Genomic DNA, 23623 nt, shown 5'->3' on the forward strand with positions numbered 1-23623 from the left:
ATTAATAATGTCTGTACTTTGGAAACCTCTGGTTTTAGGCAGGGCTGTGGAGTCGGAGTCATTTTCATGGAAATTGAGCATTCGGAGTCGAAGGTTTGGCTTATCTACTCCACAGAATGTGATCCAGAATGTTTGTACGGGGCGATATAGATCTGCTTGTGACCTGTGATGGAAGGGGCGCACGTTCTGCAATAGGTAACCCTATACTGACCATATTGGCCCATATGGCAATTCTGGGTACATCTGTAAGTACCAGGTAGGATGAAAATAGTTTGTACATTACTAAGAATGACCTTCCTGCGCAATGATTGTGTCATAATCCGACACGATGGAAGTGTGGTGTCAGCAGTGTATGGCACAAGACCGCTGAGGCCAGTGATCGGCTGCAGTGTTCATGTGCGGAATACGGCAAATCATCACTGTGAATAGTGGATCACGCACAGAGAGGAGTAATCCTGCCTGTGATGATAATGAGACTGCTGAGAACAGGAAGTATCAGCCGATTATAAGCTCAGTAGTTAGAGAGAAAACTGCAGGAGTTTAGTTTGTTTTTTTAATATTGTTAAAGACATGGAAAGTAAAGAAAACACAGATAGGATTCTCATTTTAAGTATAAAGACTAATTGCATTTTTGGTTTCTTTCTTAGAGTTGTACTGCAAAAAATCAGGTATGTACCAACCTCTCGTGAACTGTTGATTTCTGTGACCCTCTGATAATATAACGCCTGTATCCCCAGTTTTGATTTGTGCATGTTATTGGGTCAGTCTGCATTGGAAGCTGATAGCCGAGTCATCATTGAAAACATTGTCCCAATTTGGCACGTTATCATCTATCCACAGGATTGGTGATACCACGCTGGTCACTGAGGGTCCGACTGATGCCGTGAATGGAGCTCTTCATAGCCCTGTGTGAATGGAGCAAGTCACCACTTGATTCATTGACTATGGGACTGCCAGACGACATAACTAAGCCTATACTCCGCCATCTCCAGCAGCCATATAAGCAATGAATGAAGAAATAAGTGATTACATATAATTACAGGACATCTCATTTAAAGGACTTTTTTGGGCACAAAATAAAAAATGATCTGGCTGTCCCTGTAATAAGCCACAGGGCTGTGGAGTCGGTAAGCCAAACCTCTGACACCAACTCCTCAATTTCCCTGACTTCCGACTCCACAGCATTGCCTCAATACTGAGCATCTACGTAAAGTGCAGCACAGATTCATCTCAACTAAAAGCCGAGATTCTTAGATCAGGAATAAAACAGACATTTATAGGACGTTTTATAACTTTCCCAAATTCTTCTGAAAACATTCACAGCACATCCTGCATTGTACTACGCACCCAATTTATGTTGACTCCAACTTCGCAGCTCTGCCCAAACACTTGTGTAACCCTATTCTTAGTTTTTTTTTCTCTCTCCTTCAGCCCCAGGCAGCGATTTTAAAAAAAATATATATATATTTTTTTTGTATTTTTTTATTTTTTACATCCTGTACTTCCAGCCAGCTCTCCCTCTGTGACTCCAGACTACTTTTCCCAAGAGTCAGAGCCTCTCACTGGCTTCCACTCAATCAGCAAAGCTCCATCTTGAGACTCCTATATAGTCTCAAGATGCATAAATCGCTGCACACAGTTTGTCAGTCCTAGGGTACACACTGTCATTAGATTCTCCTGTAGTCAATAATGTTCCAGGTGCTGACACTGGCACCACAAAGGCTTCGTGTACTGCAGGGTATCAGTGAGTCATATAAATGCAGTCAATTATTGTAATGTAATATAACACTCTGCACCATCCCATTTGGCTAAAGTCTCAGGTTGATAAGATTACTTGGTCTGTGTTGAGCTTTCAGCTTGTCCCCTCCCTCCCTGTGCACATCCCCAGTCACTGTAAACTTGCTGAGTATTGCAGGCCACGCCTCCCATGACATCACTGCACAGCTGGTGGCTGAGCTGTTCAAAGCACAGACAGGAAATCTCTCTACTCTGTGCTTTGAATGGACAGTAGCAGGAAGTAAAGAGCTGGAGGTCACATTAGCACATGTAACAGCTCAGGAGCAAAGCAGAATTTTAACCACAAGTAAATTATGAAATATCTCTAATACGCAAAGAATTTACAGTGCTCTTATAATCTGTGTGCCTGGAAAACCCTTTAAATTTACATCAACGGCCAGATATAGTTTATGAAGAAAAGGGTCCGGTGGGGATGATACGATCGTTCTGTGGCATAGAATATCATGTTTTCAGCAGCACGTCTCCTGCTTAGGCTTCTTTGACATTTGCGTCGGTACGGGGCCGTCAAAAAGCATCGGCCCGATGTACCGACGTACGTTGTGCAAATTCGGCACAACGTGGGCAGCGGATGCAGTTTTTCATCGCATCCTTTGCCCATTCTAAGTTCCGGGGAGGAGGGAGCGGAGTTCCGGCCGGGCATGCGTGGTAGGAAATGGCGGACGCGACGTACGAAAAAACGTTACATTGAAGGTTTTTTCGTGCCGACGGTCCGCCAATCCGTCGGCAATACAAGTCTATGGGGGAAAAATGCATCCTGCAGGCACATTTGCAGGATCCGTTTTTCCCAAAACGAAGCATTGCGACGGATCTCGCACGAGAAAAGTGTGAAAGAGGTGCTGCCGAGAACAATGATTTTTAAGTCCGTTTAAAAATCATTGCATCCGACGAAGAAGCATTTTACTTGTCCACTGGGATATTACCGACCTGTTTAGATGAGCCGATAGTCGAGAGCAAGAGTTCTAACAAATGCTCATTCTCTGCACCACCTAGGAGAGAGAGGGAATGTCCGACCTTTCCATGTACCTTGCAACATGAACAAGGATAAATGCCAAGGCAGGAACTCCCTTTTAGACTTCTGTTTCGGGGTGTTCGCCCCTCATCAGTTTAGAGCAGAGTCTGGCTACCTAAGTGTGACGCCATTGTGGCAACGAATGGGGGAAATACTGGATCTTATTAAAGAGACTAGCGGAGTAAGGAGTCTTACATGCAGTGCACCATGGGAGAAAATAAACCGTCTTGCCATTAAATTATCCTATAGGGTAGCAAATTCTCATAGGTGGCACTTGCAAGATAATTATCTCCCGTCCTGAAAGAAATAAACTTTCATACTTTTCTCCCATGGAGCATTGCTTTTAAGGCTAGGTTCACATTGCGTCAAGTACATGGCGTCAAACGGATGCGTTAAACGCATGTACAGAAACGGAGCAAAAATATGTGAAATTCGTCGTCACGGTAACGCTAGCGTTAACGCATGTGATCGCGTTTTTTCATTTTGATGTCCGTTTACGAAGTATCCGTTTGTCTGCGTTTGTCACTGTCAATAAAGTTGTTCTTTTTTTTTTGTTGGTAAATATTGGATAGAATATTTCTATTTTATATTTACCACTGGCAGTTGTGGCGACGACAGACGGCTAGGGACCTTTTTTCTTTTTTTGTCCTCCTTGTGCCACAACCTATTGTGTATGTAAAATGTAAAAAAAAATATTTTAACATTAAATAATGTTAACATTCATTCTACGGCAAAACACTCTGTCACGTGCAGGAGACTTTGTGTGAGTGGGATATTTTAATGGCCGAAGTCACATTTCCTGTCACATGACCACATGTGACCACCTTCAAAAGCTATTAAAACGTGTGGTTCTATTTGGAAATTTTTCATGATTTGCGTCTGACTGCGTTTGCCATAGCCTTCTATGGCAGAATGAACGCTTCCGTTAGTAGTGCGTTAGCTTGGCCGGACCCGAAAACGCTGCAAGCCGCGTTGAAGGTCCGTCAGAAAAAAAACGTTATGTGACAAACGCATACCAATTTAGGGATGCGTCACGATGCGTCAGACAATGCAAGTCTATGGGCGCGTTAGTATGTGCGTTACATTGCGTTTTTACTACTTAAAAACGAGTCCGTTAGACGGACACACCTAGCGCAATGTGAACCCAGCCTAAGACACCATGCTCAGCTAGTCTCTTTAACAAGAGCCACTACTGCTGTACACTGATGAGGGGCAAACACCCCGAGACAGCAGTCTGTGGAGGAGTTTCTGGCTTTGACTCACGAGTGATGAGCGAACGTGCTGGGATAAGGTGTTATCCGAGTGTCTTCGGTGTGCTCGAATAATATCTTCGAGTCCCGACGCTGTGTGTCTCGCGGTTGTTCAACTGCGGCAACACATGCTTGGACTGTAATAGGGTTAGTTATGGTATTTTGTAGCCTTCATGCAGAAAAAAGGTGCTAAAGTGTTCCATACCAAGTGCATTGATCTGTCCACCATTTCTGGAGTACTGATCTCCCAACTATGAGTGCATAGGGTGCGACCCTAGAAGTGCTCCGAGACCCCGTGCAGGAGCGTGGTGCCCAGCGTGCTGGTGGAGAAAGCTGACCGGCTGTGGCCCTGGTGACAAGAGTGTATAGAGACGAGCACGACGCCGTCACCCTGAGAGCGCTCCTGCACCGGCCCCTCACACTGTGACGGCTCTGTAGACAGCGACTGCACGCACACAATGGAGAATCGCTCCGCCTGCAGTTACAGCTGCGAGATGCGTCCTCTAGATATAGAGAACGGACCTGTGCACCTGATTACGTACACCTCAGCATCCATTTTCTGCATGAAAGCAGCAAGATATGGAGATTAAGCTTATTACAAAATGTCTAAACCTAAAAAATAAAAGTTTAGCTACGCTCATATTCTGCTCCGTAAATTCTTATACATAGCCCTCTTTTCTGTGTCTATGTACAGGACTTCTGGGAGTTCTTCCAGGACAGACGCCTTTGATATCTTTCAATGAAGCCCTGCAATACTTCCAGACAGCAGACCTGTCAGAATACATGGTACGGAGCAAGTGTGCAGATCAGTGTGAAATATAATATTACAGAAGGGGGAAATCCACTTAAATGTATACAGCTCATAGAATGGATAAAATAGCAGCGAAGCCCTACTCATGGCCTCGTATTCCTATGTGATCGAGACCCAGGACAAGGAAACTTGGATTGCTTTCCTCCATGTTCATAGAATCCTAGAATGTTAGAGTTGGAAGGGATCTCTAGGGTCATCGTGTCCAACCCCCTGCTCAATGCAGGATTCACTAAACCATCCCAGACTGACGTCTGTCTAGCCTCTGTGTGAAGACTTCCATTGAAGGAGAACTCACCACCTCTCGTGGCAGCCTGTTCCACTCATTGATCACCCTCACTGCCAAAAAGTTTTTTTCTAATACCTAATCTGTGTCTCCTCCCATTCAGTTTCATCCCATTGCTTCTAGTCTTTCCTTGTGCAAATGAGATTAAGATGATCCCTCCACACTGTGACATCCCTTCTGCTGTTAAGTCTCCTCTTAGCCTTCTTTTTTCAAGCTAAACATTCCCAGATCCTTTAACCGTTTCTCATAGGACATAGTTTGCAGTCCGCTCACCATCCTGGCAGCTCTTCTTTGAACTTGCTCATGTTCATTTAGTCTTGCCAGCAATCTGAGAGTCTCGGCAGACGGTGCCCCAAAATCTACCATCTTTCTCCCACGTTCTTTCTATACTTTCTATTCCCAGAAAAAGATCCAGCCCAGCGTGCGGCGCTCAGGGTTGTCTGCAGTCAGTCACCTACTATTTGGGCCCCCTCGACTCCATCGGGATCTGCACGCAGAGAGGGACTTGGTGCTGACAATTGCACAGTGTAAGTATATAATAGCTAAAGCACATGATGTACATGGTTCACAGTAAGGCTATGTGCCCACGTTGCGTTTTTTAAGCGTTTCCGCTGCGTTTTTCCGCTGCGGAAACGCTTAAAAAAAGCTAACAAAATGCATCCCATTAATTTTAATTGCATTCCGCAGTTGCTGTGCCCATGCTGTGTATTTTTCCGCAGCGGAATCGCATCGCGGAAAAATACGCAGCATGTTCATTAATTTTGTAGAATCGCGGCGATTCCGCAGCCGTATACTTGTGTTGGAATGCATTAAAATCGCATGAAAAACGTGACACAAACGCATCAAAATCCGCATGCGTTTTACCTGGCAAGGGTGTGCGGTTTTGATGATGATAAAATCTGCTTCTATTCTGCAACGTGGGCACATAGCCTAAGACTTGTGTTTGGCCGGTGGATAATGACATGGCGGTAATGTGATAAGCTGAAAATCTGCTAGTATTTACCGTGAGTGTGACTATCTGGCAGTGAGCTATGACATGATCCGCCGTCATTATACCGAGGGAAGTTGGAGGCAGCCATACATTGCCTATGGCAGAATATTAGGTGACAGATCCACTTTCCAATAGTCTAGTTTTCATAGATCACTGCCAGATATTCCCACCCAAGGATACTTGTGTCTGTCACCTAAATAATGCTCCAGCTTCGCAGTAGGAACCAGTCTCATTTCAGCCATAAAGGGAATCTGAAGCAAAACCGAAAGAAATAAACTAGAGCATACTTTGGTGTACACACAACATATAGGAGCATGTTCACACCGGCCATTAAACAGACAAAACCTAAGGCCCCTTTCACACATCAGTTTTTTGCTATCAGTCGCAATCCGTCGAATTTTGAAAAAAACAAATCCAGCGACTGATGCCACCGGATCCGTTTTTTTTTTTTCTCATAGACTTGTATTAGCGACGGATGCCCTCACGTTTCATCCGTCGTTTGCCGGATCCGTCGAAAATTGTTTGTTAGGTGGCTGGCCGGAGACAACGGACAAAGTAACGTTTTTTGTGTCCGTCGAAAAAGCAGTCGTTTGCTTGAATGGAAGCCTATGGTGCCGGATCTGTCAAATGACAGATTCCGGCGACAGACTTTGTTTTTTTTTAACTGAGCATGCTACGATTTTTTTTTTTTTTTTTAGGATCCAATTAGCCAGATGTGCTAGTCGGATCCGTCGAAAAAACGAATCCGTCGCAAAAACGAATCCGTGGCATCACTTTTTCACAATCAGCGATGGATCCGTTGATCCAACGGATTGTGACTGACCGCAAAAACCTGATGTGTGAAAGGGACCTAAGATGGATACAAAATGAACATATACCCCGCTGCAAGTAAATAAATAACAATGCATAAAAGCCATCCCACCAGCCACAAGGTGACCTAGATCGGGGTGGTCCTAACCTCTAGTATTAAAACCTCTCCATGTGTCAACAAGGGGAATGACCGAGCTGGACCAGGACCCAACTATGGACACCCAGCAGTTGTAGCAGAAGCTCAGCTGTACGTTACAGCCACCCAATCACACTCCAACCTCTCCACCATGGCCAAGACCATCATTTTTCCATTGCAAACATATATAAGAGTGCTGAGGCAGCAGAGGATTTACCAGATTAATAAGGTTGTACTATTTTGAAACTTTTTCCTGCGTTTGTTTTTTACACAGTTACCGTAAGTCACTTTTTAGTTTTTTCATGTTCTTTTCCATTCATTGACTGCAAGCAGCTATATTGACTGATGATAAGGAATCAATCTTGATATAATCTAATTTAACAAAAAAAAGCAACCAGAAAAGCCCTTTAGTCACAAATTTATGCAAGAATATTAGAAAATCTTATGTGACTAAATGTAACTCCCTAATGAACCAGAAATTCCCATTTATTTATTTATTTTTAGTTTTATGTATTTTTTTCTGCCTGTATGGCATAAAGTGACATCCGATCACTATTTTCTGTATACATTGTGTATTCTGTGCACATAGGTCCACTTGATAATGGTCAGCAGGTCCACGTGCGAGTGCTGCAGACGATATACAAGAAGCTGACCGGTGCCAGGTTTGACTGTCCCCAGTACGGATCACACTGGGAGCAACTGGGATTCCAAGGTGAGATGACGATAGGCAGGATTCAGAGGGGATCTGTAGTAGTAGTGATGTGCTGACCACCCTGAAAGTCGAGTTGTCCTTTATTTCTGGATACCAGGTAATTGATAAATGAATATGCCTTGATGATGCCATATCTTACTTTTCTGCATTCCTAAAGATGGCGTGGTGGAAATGTAGAATTAGCGTCTATGTGTAGTGGTTGAGAAAACCAACTAGATATTGTATATTTATTTTGTTTTATTTATTTTACTCTGTTATATAGCGCCAATAATTCCGCAGCGCTTTACAGACATTATCATCGCTGTCCCCATTGGGGCTCACAATCTAACTTCCATATCTGTATGTCTTTGGAGTGTCGGAGGAAACCCAAGCAAACATGGGAGAACATAGAAATAGATGTTGTCCTTGGTGGGATTTGAACCCGGGACCCCAGCGATGCGAGGCTGCAGTATTGACCACTGAGCCACCATACACTGCTAACCACTGATCCACCGTACTGCCCTGCGTGAACGTATAGAAAGACAGTGTGGACTCCTGCGTCTTGTTTCTCCTCCATGCTCAAATCTCTCATTATCAGACCGCTCTATTAATGAGATGCCCCTTCTCTTGCCCTGCAGGTCTCGATCCTGGCACGGACTTGCGAGCTGCCGGCCTGCTTGGTCTTATGCACCTGTTGCACATGGTGATGGAGCCCAAAACCCTGCCTTTGGCTCATGACATTTTCCGCCTGTCGCAGCACCACAGACAGGTCTCTCTCTCACTTGTACACGTGGCATCATCACAACTACAACCATCGTTTGCTGCACAGTCACGTATTTTTCACTATAATTCTGCGTCTTCTCTTCCAGAATTTCCCATTCTGTCTCATGTCCCTCAACATCACCAGAATCTGCATACAGATCTTGAGAGAGGAGCGAGTGAGCAGGTGAGTGATGCCGATGCAGCAGAGCTGGCTCGTCTTGTAAATGATGGTGATCGTTGGGTTTTCTATGGTTTTACATGGGACTGCCTGTCACCATGTTACATTATCTTAGCTCAATTATAATCCGGGGAGGGGTAGTAAGATAAGATGGTCGCGGGCTGTAGATATGGCATTCAGTGATGATGTCATGAGTAGCATTAGTGATGTCACTGTGAGACGCATTGCTAGCACTGCCACACCATTGTAAGCTGTTTGCTGATTAAAGGGTTTTTCTATCCCCATGTCCTTTATTTCATAGTCTATGGGATCTACAAATAAGATTATGATAAAAGGTGGAAATGCACTATATGAGTAATCAATATGTCATTAAAAAATGATTGTTGAAATGAAGCACTCATAAAGGATACATTTTAATTAATCAGAAAATATGTAAATAAATGATTTTGCCATTTATACTCTGGGGAAAGTACGGTAAGTGTTTGATACACTGCTCATTTTGCAAGAATGGAGAGGTCTGTAATTTTATCGTAGGTACACTTCACCTATGAGAGACAGAATATAAGAAGACGAGAAAAATCATGTATGATTCTTACGTAATTAAATTGCATTTTATTGCATAAAATAAGTATTTGATCACCGACCAACCAGCAAGAATTCTGACTCTCAACAGACCTGTTAGTTTTTCTATAAGAAGCCCTCCTAGTCTGCACTCATTACCTGTATTAATTGCACCTGTTTAAACTCGTTACCTGTATAAAAGACACCTGTCCACACAATCAATCACACTCCAACCTCTCCACCATGGCCAAGACCAAAGAGCTGTGTAAGGACACCAGGGACGAAATTGTAGACCTTCACAAGATTGGGATGGGCTACAGGCGAATAGGCAAGTAGCTTGGTGAGAAGGCAACAACTGTTGGTGCAATTTTTAGAAAATGGAAGAAATGCAAGATGACTGTCAATCTTCCTTGGTCTGAGGCTTCATGCATGATGTCGCCTCGTGGGGTAAGGATGAATCTGAGAAAGGTCAGGAATCGGCCCAAAACTACACGGGAGGACCTGGTCAATGACCTGAAGAGAGCTGGGACCACAGTCTCAAACATTACCGTTAGTAACACACAGGATTAAAATCCTGCAGGGCACGGAAGGTCCCCCTGCTCACACCAGCACATGTCCAGGACTGTTTGAAGTTCGCCAATGACCATCTGGATCATCCAGAGGTGGCATGGGAGGAGGTCATGTGGTCAGATGAAACCAAAGTAGAACTTTTTGGTATCAACTCCACTCGCCGTGTTTGAAGGAAGAAGAACGATGAATACAACTCCAAGAACACCGTCCCATCCGTGAAGCATGGTGGGGGAAACATCATACTTTGTGGGTACTTTTAGGCAAAGGGGACAGGATCACAGCACAGTATTGAAGGGGGGGGGATGGATAGGGCCATGTATCGTGAGTAAGGATGAGCAAATAGCTTTGGTTAAAAACTTATCTGAATAGCTATAGCGCTTACCGAATAGCTGCATCGGTAACCTGGATACCTGATCATCAGCTGTTCAGCACCGTAGCTGCATGTGTCGCGGCTGTGTGACAGTCACAACAAACAGGCTCTCCATACATGTGGTGTGACTGTCACACAGCCGCCACACATGCAGCTGAGGAGCAGAACAGCTGATTATCGGGAGCGCTGCAGGTATCCAGGTTACCGATGCAGCTATTCGGTAAGCGCTATAGCTATTTGGATAAGCTTTTATCTGAAGCTATTTGCTTAACCCTAATCATGGGATTTTGGCCAAACAACCTCCTTCCCTCAGAGCTCTGAAGATGGGTCATGGCTGGGTCTTCCAGCATGATAATGACCTGAAACGCACAGCCAGGGCAACTAACGAGTGTCTCTGAGCATTGCAAGGTCCTGGAGTGGCCTAGCTGATCTCCAGACCTGAACCCAATAGAATATATTTGGTGGGAGCGGAAACTCAATGTTGCCCAGTGACAGCCTCAAAACCTGAAAGATCTGGAGAAGATCTGTATGGAGGAGGGGGCCAAAATCCCTGCTCCAGTGTGTGCAAACCTGGCCAAGAACCATAGGAAACGTCTGACTTCTGTAATTGCAAACAAAGGTTTCTGTACCAAATATTAAGTTCTGTTTTTCTATTGTATCAAATGCTTATTCCATGGAATAAAATGCAAATTAATTATGTATTAATCATACAATGTGATTTTTCTGGATTTTTTTTTTTAAAGATTCTGTCTCTCACAGTTGAAGTGTACCTGTGATAAAAATTACAGACCTCTCCATTCTTTGTAGGTAGAAAAATTAGCAAAATCGGCAGCATGTCAAATACTTATTTTCCTCACTGTATTTATTAGTATGATCATGGCACCTTTGTTGCAGTGAAGAACATTTTATCTCTCATGTCCAAGAATATCTCACTTTCCAAGATGGCCAACGTTTCTGCCTCCTGGACAGAAGAGCCATCAGCCTCTCTACTGGGCGTCCACCGCGGGGCGTGATCAGAAACGTTGGCCATCTTGTAAAGTGTGGAACATGACATGCAGACAGAGCAATAACACTTTCTTCATTGCCACGAAGATTGCCGGGGTCTTTCATGCTGCATGTGCTGGCGCACTCCCTTTAAATAGCTGCCACTTTCAATAAGTAATTGTAGCGGGGTGAACAACTCTACTGCGCATCATTAATTACATCTAACAAACGTGTTCACAGGGAGGGTGTGGGGCGAGGTTAGGAAATGAGTGCTGCCCTCCGCCTGCAGCGGCTATGGTTGGAAATGACGTAGATGCTCCTTTTAATAGCGACTGTGGCATCTAAGCGGGTGTATGCTTTACATACATTAAATGGTACAAGCCCTGATATAAGGGTGGGCAGGAAAATAAGAGTTATGGCTCTTAGAATGTAGAAATGAAAAACTTGAAACTTTCAGTACCAAAGGGTCAAATGGACATTTGTGTGTGTGTATTATTGCTCATTTTTAATAGCGCCATTTATTCCATGGCGCTTTACGTGTGAACGGGGCAATTATAGACAAGCACAATAAACATGAGTAAAACAAGGCACATAGGTACAGAAGAAGAGAGGACCCTGCCCGCGAGGGCTCACAGTCTGCAGGGGATGGGTGAGGATACAGTAGGAGAGGGTAGAGCTGGTCGTGTGGTGGTTCAGTAGGTTGAGGATCACTGCAGGCTTGTCGGAAGAGGTGAGTCTTCAGGTTCTTTTTGAAGGTTTCCGTGGTAGGCGAGAGTCTGATGTGTTGGGGTAGAGAGTTCCAGAGTATGGGAGAAGCACGGGAGAAGACTTGGATGCGGTTGTGGGAAGAAGAGATGAGAGGGGAATAGAGGAGGAGGTCTTGAGAGGATCGGAGGTTGCGTGTAGGTAAGTACCGGGAGACGAGGTCACAGATGTATGGAGAAGACAGGTTGTGGATGGCTTTGTATGTCATAGTGAGGGTTTTGAACTGGAGCCTCTGGACGATAGGAAGCCAGTGAAGGGCTTGGCAGAGAGGGAAGGCTGGGGAATAGCGGGGAGACAGGTAGATTAGTCGGGCAGCAGAGTGTAGGATGGATTGGAGTGGTGCCAGAGTGCTAGAGGGGAAGCCAGAGAGTAGGAGGTTGCAGTAGTCGAGGCGGGAGATAAGGGCATGCAATAGAGTTTTTAGTTTGATTAGGCAGGAGGAGGCAAGGGCTTGGAAAGGTGTATATAGATATAGAGATATAGATATAGATATACACAACATATATCTGTCCAGGACCCATTTCCATATAGCTGTTTGTTGTCCTTTTGTCCGTACAGGGAGTGTAACCGCAGACAGCAGGTGTTTGCTGTGCTCAATGACCTCTACGTGGCCATTTACTACCATCTGTACCACGTGTGGAAGACCGAGAACAAAACAATCAGCGATTCTGGCTTTATACTGAAAGGTGAGACTAGGACGTCACATTCACCCTTCCCCCCTCATTTATCCTATCCATCACGCTGGTGTACATACAGTCATGTCTGGGCTTGGATGTCTTTGCATTTCTCATTATGTGTTTTCTATAGACTTGACATATGAGATGCAGTTATATTTCCAGTCACATAAATCCTTCTTTCTCCTCGTAAATCTGTATGTGCCAGGGGGCAAAAAGGGCTATAATGAATCCCAGTTGCATATAATAATTATGAACAGCCCTGACTGTCCTGGGAACATGACTAAACTGCTCTGCACGTGCCCTCAGCTAGCATGCTGCTTTAATTATAATGCCACTAACAGTCGGAGGCTGTATGCTACTTTTTTATGACTGAAAAATCTATATTTGTCCTCCCCTATAACCAGCTTCATTCTTGTACATGGATTTTATTATTCGTAGAAAAGTTCTTTAAGAGAGTTCTAGAAGTATGTGAAAAAATGCCCCCTATCACATAATCAAAATGGTAGCCCTTCCTAGTCATGTGTCCGCATGGGCTGCAGTCTGAAGTATCACAGCTACCGAGACCTGTGTCTCAACTGACAGAAGCATTGTATCGGACCACACATACCTGAGCTGTCCGAGAAGGACTGTGACAGGATATGAAATAAATCTCAGTTGACTGATCAAAGGATTTTCTTCTCCAAGAGAACATTTATTTCTGCTCATGTCACAGCGCTTTTCTTCGTCTCAGGCTAGTTTCACATTTGCGTCAATGTGCACAGTGTATCATCCACAACCGCAAATGCAGCGTTTTTTATCCGCATCAGCTTACGCATGACGTTTTTTCATGCCTTTGCGCTTTTTATGCACATGCGTTTGATATTTCCAGGAGGGCATATCTCAATGGGCGTGTCTCAAAACAGTTCCTGGACATGCGCAGTCCGAAGTACACAAGCGCATCAAACGCATGCGTACGCATGTCATTGCGTACGCATGTCATTGCGTACGCATGTGTTCCCATAGACAGTAATGCGTTTTTTGACGCATTCATCCGCATGACAGATTTTTGACGCCTCCAAAAATGCAACATGTTGCGTTCGCCGCGCCCAGCCGCACACCCCGAAAAAACGCATGTGTATGCAAAAGCATACGAATGCATACAAACGCATGTCCATGCGTACAGCATGTTAAATATATGTATGCATGACGCATGCGGATCGTACGCTGCGCACACAGACGCAAGTGTGAAACCAGCCTCACTGAGGTATGTGTGCTTATAATACACCTCTGTCATTTGAGACACAGGTTTCGGGAGCTGTATTTCTTCAGACTGCAGCCTATCCTAACACGTGACTAGGATGGACTGCGGTTTGACTAACATGTCTCAATAGTAATGAACAGTAATGGCAGAAATATCTTGTGGCAAAAGATTGGCTTTGTTTCTGGGAAAAAGACCCTAATTCTAATTCTTGGTGACCCTTTTTAATCTGGTTTACCCTAGCAAGCTTTCAGACAGCTATTTCCATATCACTCAACACGATTCCTCCATGTACACAAAGGCGAGTGTGTTTTTGTGTGTGTATTTAAGAGCTACTTATTTTTCTGGGATCGGGCATTGTATATGCATATTTCCGATCCTAAATCCCCCACCAACCCCAAACTTCCCATACACCTTACGTGATTGCCAAAATCAGCAGATTTGGGCTTATTTGATGTGATGTGTGTTTTTTTTTTTGTTGGATTTTCCACATAGAGCTCATTATGACCAAGTTCTTTTGGAGAACACACTATTGTATAAACTTATCTTGTCCAATTGTATTGCCCATGTTTTTTTTTTTTCAATGTGTGATGTAGTTATTGGCTTGGTCAAAATATCTACAGCTTAAAGAGAATCTGTCACCAGGTTTTTGCCACTTAATCGGAGAGCAGCATGATGTAGAGACCCTGATTCCAGCGATGTTTCACTTACTGGGCTGCTTGCTGTAGTTTTGATCACAGTTTTTATCGGCAGGAGATTATCACTAGAGGACTAGTAAACCTGCTGCCATGTAGTCTTCCAAATTTATGAGCTCTATATAACCCCGCCGCTACCTCTCAGTGGTAGATTTCTGTGTAAACTGTGCATAGGCCGAAAGCTGCCAATCAGTTGTGGGGGCGGTGTTATGTAGCGCAGCATTCAAAGAACCTAGTAGATCTACAGTAGATAAAGTAAGCTCGGTAAGTAGATAAGTAGCTCGGTAAGTGATACATTGCTGGAATCGGGGTCTCCACACCTACATCATCCTGCTCTCAGGTGGGGCAGCAAAAATGCTGACAAATTCCCTTTAACGGAAGCGGATGGGAAGTTACGATTTCACTATTACTGATTCTTCTTTTCTGACATAGAAGTTGAGGTTCTTGCCAAGAAAAAGCCCAAAGACCTTTTCCGACAGTTAGATGCTCATGTTAAAGAACGTCCTTTACCCAAGGATCTTCCCCTTGAAATCTGGACACACCACCCTGCTGATCAACGGATGGAAAATCATGAGGGGAGCCATGCACAGACAGGTGGAATCTGTTTCACAGGAGTGTGTGAGCAGCAGGTGCAGGAAGATAGGCTTATATGAGATTGGGGGCATGCTGTTGGCCCAGTGGAAATACTTGATGGCATTAAAACCAGCTGTTGGGTTGATTTGCTTAGCAATTTTATCATTATCCTTGTCTGCATTAAAGAAAAACAAAAAATAACTGCGGAATGTAGACTGCTGTAATGGATGATGTTTGGTTATCGCTTATGTATGGAGTAGAGTATAGGCCACAAGTGCGCACCCAGTACAATGTTAGGAATGTAAAATGCTCAGGGCTCCTCACCCAGGCTGATCATAATGGCACATACACATCAGTCCAAGGGATGGCAACATGATAAATAGTTTGTGATTCCGAGACCAGTTGTAGAATGTTCCACCACTTCTTCCGATGACTGTCTGCTCGCTAGTGACTATTCCAGGGAACTTCCATGCACATCTGGCTTAAATCTCGCTGGCCACCGACCACAAGTAGATAAATATTAATACGTCTGTCAGGGCTACCCCTAGGGACTGGTGTCTAAAATGATGCTTCCTTTTCCGTAATCTGAATATTTGGGAACCGATTCAGTCCACACAGCCAAAGTTCCGTTTTTATTAATTAATTAGGCCCAAAACTCTGTATCTTTTAATATATCAATATACCAGTAAGAGCCCCGTTTTTTTTTTTTATACATGGCTTCCAATACAGTGTATAGAGCTAAAATATTGCATTCTGTGTGCCTGCAGCCGCCACTAGAGGGAGCTTCCTGCAGACAGGTTACACATTGAACTTGCTGACAACACTGTATTCAGTGAACTCCCATGCGCCCCCTAGTGTTATCTTTTAAATCTCTATCCATGCGGGGGATTTAACACTCTGCATCAGAAAAATGAAGCTCCAGCCATTATAAAGATATGTTAAAATAAAAATTGGCGCAGAATTTTAAGCATGAAAATGACATGATGATTGTAAAAGGTGGACTTTCACTTCTAGGGGCAATCTACAGCTATCTCCGTTTTTTTTTTTTTTTGTTTTTTTTTACATGTTCCGGCTGGAGTTGTATCACTAATCTAAGATCCCTGCACCTAGTATTACACTTACCAGCCACCGTCTTCTGTTCTCTGCGCCACTCCGCTCGTCTCCTGCTGGTTGTGACCTGCCGGATTGCTGCAGTGTCACAACTCCAAGTCTACGAGAGACAGAACGAGACTCATAGACTTATACTGAGACCTTGTGACGGGTACCTCTGACTTCTGGGGAGCCAGAGGATACGGTCACAAGATGGCGGAGCGGCGAAGGGAGAAGCATAAGACGGTGGCTGGTAAGTATAATACTAAGGGTTGGGAATGTGCATTATTGATACCACTCTGGCAGTGAAATAAAAAAAAACAATGCTGGAGTGGTGCTCTAAGGGGGTATTTGGGCAATAGTTGCTTAATAATATTGCTAAGATATTGCTATTTATGTCTGATTAGTGGGGATTATGATGTTGCCTGATTTGTCACCCAGCTTTTCCAGACAGGATAAAATTCGTATCTTGGGCTTTGCTCACATTAGCGTCATGTCTGCATTTCATACAGGAGCTAAGAGAAGCCCACTTTGGAAGTGATTCTGATGGACACCATTAAAGGGGTTAGTTGTCTGGGCTTGGGGGTTCAGGTCTGCAGTTGCTTTGTGACTGCAGCCTTGTGAATTCTCACTGTTCAATATGTCTGCTGTCTGGATTTTGCAGTGCCGGCTGCGCGTTGTATGCGATTTGTTTATATGCGGACACATGCCAACAAGACTTGTACAATACAATACAAGTGAATTGAGGAAGGCCGGACAAGTCTAGTCGGAATGTAACTGGGAGTATGCAATGCCAGCACAGGAGAATCCTGTGCACGGAGACTGCAGTCTTGATCCACAAGCCTGGGCAAACCCTTTAACTTAATGTGGGTTTTATCATGGTTTGATTTTTGATGGTGAAATTTTTTACATCTAAAATACTGGAATTCCCTATGGAAAGCAAAAAACGGAAGCGTGAACACAGCCTTATTTACAGAGTCCCAGTGGGCTCCTCTTGGCTTTCATTTTTTCCTTCTAAGAGCTATAACTTTTTTTGCTTTTTCAGTCTATAGAGTTGCGTCAGGGCTTGTGTTTTGTGGTACGAGCTGTAGGTTGTTTTTTAATCTTTACCATTTTTGGGTCAATAGGACTTTCATCCTTTTTGACCCCCAAAAAACCCTAATACTGCCATTTCAATTTTTTTGCGCAGGGTAAAAGTCCACCCATAGGCCATAATGTTGTTGTTGTTGGGGCCAATGAACGTCCGAAGAGACACCTTCCCCAATTTTCAACCTTTTTAATTCCGCTGTCTTTGTTAGCGGGATCTATGAGGTCATCCTGCTGCAATCAGATTCCTCTCCGATCGGGTGCCACATTTCTTGAGCCCGCTCCATACACGCAGCGCAGATATCTAATATACATGCATGGCAAATGTCGCAAATTGAAACCTGGGCACCGTGGGACCTGGTACTGCCCAATCTCACCGGGTTCTGACGCCGGTTCCACTTCAGTTATCTGTTTCTGGCAAAGCTGGTTTCAAAAACAAAAAAGGGCCACCATTAGAATAATGGGGGGAGATGTAGGAAACCATCTTTGTTACCAATAGCAACCAATCAGAGCTCAGCTATCATTTTCCAGGGGCAGAATATAAATTGAATGCTGCGCTGTGATTGGTGGCCATGCTCAGCTTATGTTTGATTCCCTCATGATTCTTGTGTAATATCTGTCTCTGGGAAAGCTGAATGACCTCTAATATGGCCGCAATTACACGGCTGTTCCAGACTCCTGAATGACAAATGTGACTAATTACGTATTCCACAACATGGCAGAAAATGGCGTCTGTCAGGAAAAGCTGTGTGACTATAGCATGAGGAGATTCATTTGCAGACATATTAGTTGTCATCCAGAAACTGATATTACTAAAGATCCTCTAAATAGACTTTATTAACTCGACAGGAGAAAAATCTTGGGTCTGATTCCCGGTCCTATTGTATCCCTCAAAATAAGGGGCGGCATTAATTTCCGGCGTCCGCCACCTTCGCCGAATGTTGCACGTCCCCATTTGTCATCCACAGCCTTTCCCATGGGTCCCTGGTGATTTGACTGTGGCGCTGAAGGGGTACACGCTGACATTTTAGTCACACGTGTGGCACAATTTGCCTCTACAGGCAGCTTAGCACTTTTCCGCCATCAGCAGCCATTTTGTTTTAGTCTACATAAATGGCCTGTTTCTATGGTAATGTAGTAAATAAATGGAGTGTGACTAGATGGGGGTGGGATAGCTTTTTATTTTTTAATAATTATTTATTTTTGTAAAACGGGAAAAGGGGGTGTAGCTAAGCGGATTCAGCATGTGTGTTAGTAGCCAACGTGTTTTTTATTTTTCAGACATTCCCTTATCACTTATGTATTCACCAACCATCTTTGAAAACCTTTTTTCTTTTGCTTAAATGCATAGATTTTTTTTTTCGACTAAAAACATAATTGGGTTGTATTAAAAATGTTGTTCCCAGAGCCTCTAAAAGCCAAAAGGTGCAAAATGTGTAATGAAACAAAATCGTAAAAATGTTTTTTTTGGTTTTTTTTTGCCCCAAGTGCATGCACTTAAGTAAAAGAAAAAAAATATCTCCTCAGAGGTGGACATCCCCTTTAATAATGGAAATTCTCCCTGAATAACTTTTATCCATCCACCCATATATTACTACACGGTTACAACTTGACGTTTTCTTGTCCTCCATCTTTGTAATGTCCTGTGACTACTTGGTTATATCCTTTTGTGTAACCTGTGTTAAAGGGTGAGTGCTGCATAAAAAGGGAAAACGGGTGCAATGCGTATTGGCTGTAAGATGTAAATATGGGCACAGTCATGAGTTGAAGCTATTGGCCTCTGGTGTCTGCCACTTTACGCACTCTTAAGATTAATAGTTTTCAGGAGAGTTTTCTTCAGACATGTAGTCCATGTCGTCTCCTTCTTTCTTATAGAGATGGACGCACCGTCAAAAAAATCGTATTCCACCTCAGTGAGTGATAAACATTCCCAATTAGAGATGGCGTGAATCCGTCTGCCAGACCCAATCCACGTTAGTGATCTGTGACCACTGGACGGAAGCCTTGAATTCTCTCCTCTTACCTGACTGCCTCCGCGACCCTTCTTTTTGTTTCGCCAACCTTGTACCTCACGGCCCGATAGTGAAATCGCACTAGGCCAAATAATCAAAAGAAAAGCCTCCGGATACTGTCAGGTAAGAGGCGGTTCACAGCGCTGCCGTCCAGCGGGTACAGACTACTAACTAGGTCGTTTTTTCAGCATCCACTCACCCCAACTGTACTCCTTATGAATACCATTAGAAGAAGGGTTGAAAAAAAATCAGATTTGATCAAATCTTATTAGGCTACGTTCACATTTGCGTTGTTGGGCGCAGCGTCGTCGACACAACGCACAACGCATGTCAACCGCATACACAGCGCAGCGTTTTTTGACGCAAGGGTTGTCCTATACAATTGAAGATCAAAACCGCCACAAAAAATACATTTAGTCAAAAGGCGCATGCGTCAAAAAACGCAGCTCAACGCAGGCCCTATGCGTTTTTCATAGACACTAATGTGTTTTTATTTGCGCATTTACGACGCAGGTGCATTGCATGCGTTTTTCTTCGGAAATGTGATGCATCAAAACTACAACCTGTAGCGTCATCCGCGCCCTGTCTGGTGCGCCAAAAAAACGCATGCGTCATACAACGCATGACAATGCATACCGGCGCATGTCCATGCGCCCCCCATGTTAAAGATAGGGACGCATGCGCCCAAAGACGCAAATGTCAACGTAGTCATATTTTAGACCCTATCGCATTTCTTGGGCTAGGTTCACACTTGCATTTTGATGTTTCATTTATCTGTTGCATTTTTTGGAACAGACAGAATTAATATAAAAAATTGGACCATTTCATAACTGATATAAGCGAACGCAGTGGTGCCCTCCATTGATATTATGGGGTCTCTATGGGTTTTGTTATGTGTGCATTTATTTATTTTTTTTATAATGGAAGAAAAGTTCTGCATTGTGCACTTCTTCTAAAAACGGACACAAAACAACTCAATCAGACCCTATATGAATTTGCCCCCCCCTGCTTCCGCTTGTATTTGTTATGCAATTTTTTTTAAACTCCATCCATTTGCCTTTTCCTAAAAACGGAACACATGAACGGAATGTCGAAATGCAAGCCTGAACATAGCCTTACTTGTAGTGATCCGGAGTGGTCTTCAGAGCTGCGATCAGAATTCTTCATCAGTCATGCCTCAACATCTTATCTGAACCCCTGTAATTCAGGATGGAGGAGGGGACAATGTTCTTACTACAGATAACAAATACACTCAAAATAAAGATTACATCTCACACAAAGAAACATTAGGATAGCAATGAATTCTGGGAGATTACCGCTCAGAAACAAACAGAATTATGAATGCAGCACTGTGCTATAAAATAGACTGTAACTTGGGAATCCAGACACAATGGGCATTATTAATACAAATGTTTTCTATCTGTAAACTGGGTAATGCTAGAAGGGGAAAATCCGCTTCCTTTAGACAGCCCGCGTTAGTAATCAGATTTTTCGAAAATCTCTATTATGGGGTCGGGATTTATTTATTTTTTATGCGTTAACTCTTCCTTGCCTTATGACTGCACAATCACCAGCATGGCCTGTTTGCCAATTTTGGGGCATTTTCTATATTGGTATCAGTCAATGATTGCTATTTTGTGTGATTTGTAAAGAATTGAGAAATTTTCGCCCAATTCCAATTTTGCACCAGGGCCTATAGTTTCATATTTTACCTGAGGGCACAGCATACAGCGAGTATATCCTTCACACTAGGGATCTATCGTGATTATCACTGATTACACGCATCATTTATTTATTTGGTGGACCTGATGAAACATGATTGCACTTTAGGCAGCTGTAAAGGGCTGCAGTCATGATGTCCATGCCATCTTCTATTTTGGTATATTAAGCTGTGAGGCTCGGCACTATGGCCTCTTTCACACTTCAGTCTTTTGGCGTCAGTCTGAAACCACCATTTTCCTCAAATAGCGGATCCGCCATTTTTTTTTTTTTTGCGGATCCGCTATTTTCCCATAGACACACATTAGCGACGGATTGTGGCGGATGGTTGTCCATTCCATCCGCCATGTGACGGATCCGTCGAGATTTGGCGGACGTCATCTAGACATTGACGGACATTATAACGTTTTTTGTCTGCGCCGAAATGGCGGTTCACGACGGATCCGTCACGTCCGCCATTCCATAGAATGGCCGCCTATGGACGACGGATCCGTCGCGACCGTCATTTGACGGATCTGTCGCCCCAATCCGCTTTTTCAATTGCGCATGCTCCAAAAAGTAGATACTTTTTCCAGACAACCCCCAAGTAACTGATCCGTCAAAGAAACGGATCCGTTAGAACCGTTTTCTCAACAATTGTGACGGATCCGTCGATCCGTCACTATGTCGGAGCAGACTGACGCCAAACAACTGAAGTGTGAAAGAAATCTATGGAGTACCGTCTAGCAGCTAGAAGCCAGCAGATGTCTGCCGCGTTCATGAACCTTAAATTTGATACCGCTTAAAAGGCATACTGTGACTGTGAATGAATGTTGTATATGATATTTTAAGAATAATTGTGAATTTTAGATGGATTATTAAAAATCGGATGAAATAGTAATTATTAGTTCATGCTATGGACTTGTAATGACATGTATATGATCCTGGAGCACTTGCTGTATGTGTACTGTTCTTCTTGGGAATGTGATGATATGTAATATGTGCATGTGCAACAATAAATCTGTGCATGATATTTTAAACTTTGTCTCTGGTTTCTCTTATTGGTATCGAACATCCATTGAGGTTGTAAGGGAGTCTCAGAATAATAATGTAGACCCTACTGTCTAACAAGTTGCTTTGTTTCATAGAGGCACAACATTTCACGGTTTTCCCAAAAAGAAGAATCTGCTTTCGATTTCTGCAGGAGTTCCCATCAACTCGGCAATGCACAATTCACTGATTCACAGCCTGACTTTGCAAGCTTCCTAGGAGAATAGCCTCTACCACACATTACTGTATTATTATTATTATAGCTCCATTTATTCCATGGTGCTTTACATGTGAGGAGGGGTATACATTATAAAAACAAGTACAATAATCTTGAGCAATACAAGTCACGACTGGTACAAGAGGAGAGAGGACCCTGCCCGCGAGGGCTCACAATCTTCAAGGGATGGGTGAGGATACAGTAGGTGAGGATAGAGCTGGTCGTGGAGCGGTTTGGTCGATCGGTGGTTACTGCAGGTTATAGGCTTGTCAGAAGAGGTGGGTCTTCAGGTTCTTTTTGAAGGTTTTGATGTTAGGTGAGAGTCTGATATGTTTGGGTAGAGCGTTCCAGAGTAGGGGTGATGTGCTGGAGAAATCTTGTATGCGATTGTGGGAAGAGGAGATAAGAGTGGAGTAGAGAAGGAGATCTTGTGAGGATTGGAGGTTGCGTTTAGGAATGTACCGGGAGACGAGGTCACAGATGTATGGAGGAGACAGGTTGTGGATGGCTTTGTATGTCATGGTTAGGGTTTTGTACTGGAGTCTCTGGGTAATGGGGAGCCAGTGAAGGGATTGACAGAGGGGAGAGGCCTAGCATGTCATTGAGGGTCTCTTAGTGGGTAGCTTCTACCACAGGTTGGCTTGTTGTGCCTTTACAGATCTTATAGAGGGTAACCTCTACCATTGCTTGGCCTAGCATGCCTGTATGGGTCTCTTGGAGGGTAACCTCTACCACAACTAGGCATAATATGCCTCTTTGGGTCTCTTAGATGTAACCTCTACCACTGCTTGACCTAGAATGCCTGTATGGGTCTCTTGGAAGGTAACCTCTACCACAACTAGGCCTAACATACCTATATGGGTCTCTTCGACTGTAACCTTTACAATCGCTTGGCTTAGCATGTCTTCATGGGTCTTTTAGAGGGTAACTTCTACCACAACTAGGCCTAACATACCTATATGGGTCTCTTCGAGTGTAACCTGTCCGCTCGCTTGGCATAGCATGTCTTCATGGGTCTCTTAGTAGTGAGTAGCTTATACCACAGCTTGGCTTGTTATGCCCTTACGGATCTCTTAGAGACTACCCTCTACCATTGCTTGGTCTAGCATGCCTCTATAACTCTCTTAGAGGGTATCCTGTAACACAACTAGGCCTAACATGCCTCTGTTGGTCTCTTAGAGGGTAACCTTTATGACAGCTTGGCTTAGCATGCCTTCGTGAGTCTCTTAGGTAGATTGTACCACTGCTTGGCTTGTCATGGCCTTAGTGGTCTCTTAGAGAGTAGCATCTACCACTGCTTGGCCTTACATGCCTCCATGGA

At 43.8% G+C, this 23623-nt stretch overlaps 1 protein-coding gene across 5 annotated transcripts in view; it reads left to right on the forward strand.

Moving 5' to 3' along the window:
* Nucleotides 1-23623, forward strand: part of ELMOD3 (ELMO domain containing 3) — a 67459-nt gene that overhangs the window by 36343 nt on the left and 7493 nt on the right. For 2 of the 5 annotated variants that reach the window (XM_069766689.1, XM_069766690.1), the window contains 8 exons: nt 648-668; nt 4751-4842; nt 5554-5677; nt 7677-7799; nt 8417-8547; nt 8648-8724; nt 12527-12654; nt 15010-22075. In XM_069766689.1, coding sequence (XP_069622790.1) covers nt 648-668; nt 4751-4842; nt 5554-5677; nt 7677-7799; nt 8417-8547; nt 8648-8724; nt 12527-12654; nt 15010-15230 — 917 coding nt within the window. In that variant the 3' untranslated portion in view covers nt 15231-22075. Of the gene's footprint in view, nt 1-647; nt 669-4750; nt 4843-5553; nt 5678-7676; nt 7800-8416; nt 8548-8647; nt 8725-12526; nt 12655-15009; nt 22076-23623 lie in introns of those variants that run through there. The other 3 variants (XM_069766691.1, XM_069766694.1, XM_069766692.1) reach the window with 2 other exon arrangements.

This window comes from Ranitomeya imitator, chromosome 4, assembly GCF_032444005.1.
Source record: "Ranitomeya imitator isolate aRanImi1 chromosome 4, aRanImi1.pri, whole genome shotgun sequence".
NCBI lineage: Eukaryota > Metazoa > Chordata > Amphibia > Anura > Dendrobatidae > Ranitomeya > Ranitomeya imitator.